The following is a 3,077-nucleotide window of genomic DNA, read 5'->3' as shown; positions in this document are numbered from 1 at the left end:
GTGCTTTTACGTGTCACCCGCACGAAGGCCAGTCAGGCGGTACTGGCAACGGCCACGCTCGAAATGGTGTATTTTATGTGCCACCCGCACAAGAGCCAGTCCAGGGGCACTGGCAACGATCCCCATTTTAATTTTCGTAAAAGTTTCCAAGTACCAATGAGGCTTTTTGACACATCTTCAATTTTCCCCATTCATGAGAGGCGCCCAGCCATCATTCATCTGAGAGTCCATCTACAGAATGTCCTCAAATTTCTATACAGCATATTTTGCCTTTTTTTCTTCAAGTATATTAGCAACAATTTCATTCCCGAGCAACGCCGGGTGCCTCTGCTAGTATATTATAATTATAAGGAAAGAAAATCCCAATACCAAAGGGGAATATATGTAATATAGATATTGAAGGATTGCAGATTAAAGTGGTTAAGGGTTATTAGAAAGCAATACTACATATATTTCTAGATAATAGAGGATATGCTATGAATAATATGACATCCTGGATAACTTATGCTGCCAAATCATTGTATGATATACAGATTGTTATTTGCTTCTAAAGTATTTGAAGGTATGGGTAATCCTATGTACACAAGATACTCTAAGGTCTAATTTATTATTAATTAGGTTTTGCTTATTCTTATATTTGAATATTTCGTAAATTTCGTAATTCACCTCCATATTGGCTATCTTTGCATGGCTGAGCTCTATGGACTATATTCCATTTTAGGCTAAATTCACAATTACTATCCTTGAGTTCCCAGATTTTCATAGATCATGAAGTACTGTTGGCTTTATGCCAAAGTCTAAAAGACATAAAATGTTTATTGAGGTGTTTTTTTCATATTTAATAATGCCTTAATAACCATTTTTTGTATTTTTTCATAACTAACCCAATAATGGTTACTGTTTGAGTATGGTTAATTTGTGTGTTTATCTTTATTAAAAAACCTATCAAATAACGAGAAGCATTGTTATTCCTTTGTGCCAGTTCCAAAATTATCATTTAAAATCATTGAATAACTTGAAATGTGGAACACAAATTAAAGAATGCAGTTAACTGACTTAAGTCAAACGTGTTTTACAAGTAGTAACAGTTTAGTTATAGCATTTAAATTGTAGAGGATTCATAAAAGAAATACTTGGCCATTGAAAAAAATTTTAAATGCAATAAATTTTTGAAACTGACCTTTGTCAGAAGACAATTGTCTTGGCTTGTAATAATTAATTTAAGCAAAGAAACATGCTGTATCTGCTTTATGATCCAGTTATTGATTAACTTTTTCAGATATTTATGAGATTGTTGAAAATTTTACAAAAAGAATGAGTGGAAAACTATTTCAGAAACTAAAATGATACAGAGTGGTAAAGAGTATAAGTTATTATAAATTTTGATCTATGCTGATTATTACTATTATAATATTTAGTGATTTGGAGTGTAACCTATTAAGATTGCTTCTAATCTTTATTGAATGGATTCTGTTGTTTTAGCAATAAGAATTACCGAGATAGAATAATTGAATAAATAAGTACCTCTTTATTTCTCCTTAAATGTCAAGTAGTAATTTAGAAATAACAGGGACTAAATGAGCCTATTATTGACATATGTAACAAAAACAAGTATTTGGTGTCCCCATCTATTTGTAAGCTGTATCCTGAACTGATGTGTGTACTGAAAAGGTGGGTGGCTCTCATAGTAGTCATGTTGACAATATAAATGAAATTCAGAAAGTATTGGGTTAAACCTTGAGCTGGTGTTTTGGAAAGAACACATTTGTGAATATTATGCAATCATGAGGCATTTGTTGATTATATTTTATTCCTGGCATCTCCTATTTGGCAGTAAGTATATTTTCAAGAATTCTTCATTGTTGAAATTTACATGTATTTTATCTTAATATTTTCTTATGATAACAAATGACACATTTCTACATGAAACATTTTGTAGAATCCCTTCCTACTTTATTTTCTATTGACTGCCCTTTTTTTTTACCCTGAACACTCATCCGATATCCAGTATAAAAGGACTACCCAATGCCTTTGTTTCTCACTCACTATATTTGACCCTGCAAACATTGGACCTTCATCTCTATGACAGTGCATTCCTGTCTTACCCCTTCACTTCATATCAATTCTCTATTTCTCATTTAACTATGGTTTTATTATACTGTTGCTCTCCACCAGCACTCCTGTATGTTCTCACTAACCCATTTCTATTTTCCTTTATCTTCCCACCAAATTGAGATTCAACATTAACCACACCTCTGCACATATTCACCACGCCCTGTATTTCTCTCTAACCCCATCGCTAACCATCTCCACTCTACTTTCACACTCTCATAAATCTACCCTGTCACCAATTCTCTATTCTCTGTCCCTGTTCTCTCTTATATGCACTTTCTTCCATCTTGAAGTATGCCCTGACATATCACCATGCTCATAGCTATGCATCACCTCTATAGCATGGTATAAAATCACCTCCCTCAATTCTATATCTTGACTCATTTGTGGGGTCTTGTCTTGAAAGTTATTTGGCAATCTTACTTATGTTAGTTCCACAAAAAACAAAAAAAACAAGAAAAAAACAAACATCCAGTACATTTTGTGAAATGGTAGAGCATCTAGCATGTAGATACCACGTTAAAGCAGACATTGGAGGTTGATGCAGCCCTCTGGGTTGTTGGATTATGTTGAACAATCCAACTCATGCCTGCATGGAAAACAGATGTAACACTAAATGATGATGATTATGATATATATATATATATATTGTTGTACTTGGGGATGGTCATATTGCCAGTTTAGCCAATAAAAACACACGCACTGTATATTTGGTGTTAATTTTTTTTTTTTCAGCTTTATATTACATTAATCTTAATCTTAATCTTATTTCGGCCAGAGTTCTTTCGTCACACTTCTGTGACCTCATCAGTGGTCCTTTGTTTCCTTCTTTCTTATGTGTGTCTCACCTTGCTAACTATCAGCCATTTTGTATTTTGTATTCCTATTGTATGTGTCTATGCATGCGTGTCCTTCAATGTGTCTGTGTCTTTTGTAAGTGCATGTGTGTATGGGGAGTGTCTGTA

The 3,077-nt window shown here is 33.7% G+C and overlaps 1 protein-coding gene across 1 annotated transcript in view; it reads left to right on the top strand.

Annotated features, from left to right (window-relative positions):
* Nucleotides 1-1,784: 1,784 nt before the first annotated feature.
* The window catches only part of LOC106873912 (elastase), an 11,433-nt gene continuing 10,140 nt past the window's right edge, over nucleotides 1,785-3,077 (top strand). The window contains exon 1 of the mRNA XM_014921445.2: nucleotides 1,785-1,833. Within this exon, the coding sequence (XP_014776931.1) occupies nucleotides 1,785-1,833 (49 nt within the window). The remainder of the gene's footprint in view (nucleotides 1,834-3,077) is intronic.

Source organism: Octopus bimaculoides, chromosome 11 (genome assembly GCF_001194135.2).
Source record: "Octopus bimaculoides isolate UCB-OBI-ISO-001 chromosome 11, ASM119413v2, whole genome shotgun sequence".
In the NCBI taxonomy this organism is placed as follows: Eukaryota; Metazoa; Mollusca; class Cephalopoda; order Octopoda; family Octopodidae; genus Octopus; species Octopus bimaculoides.
This window is presented reverse-complemented; position numbering and strand designations above follow the sequence as displayed.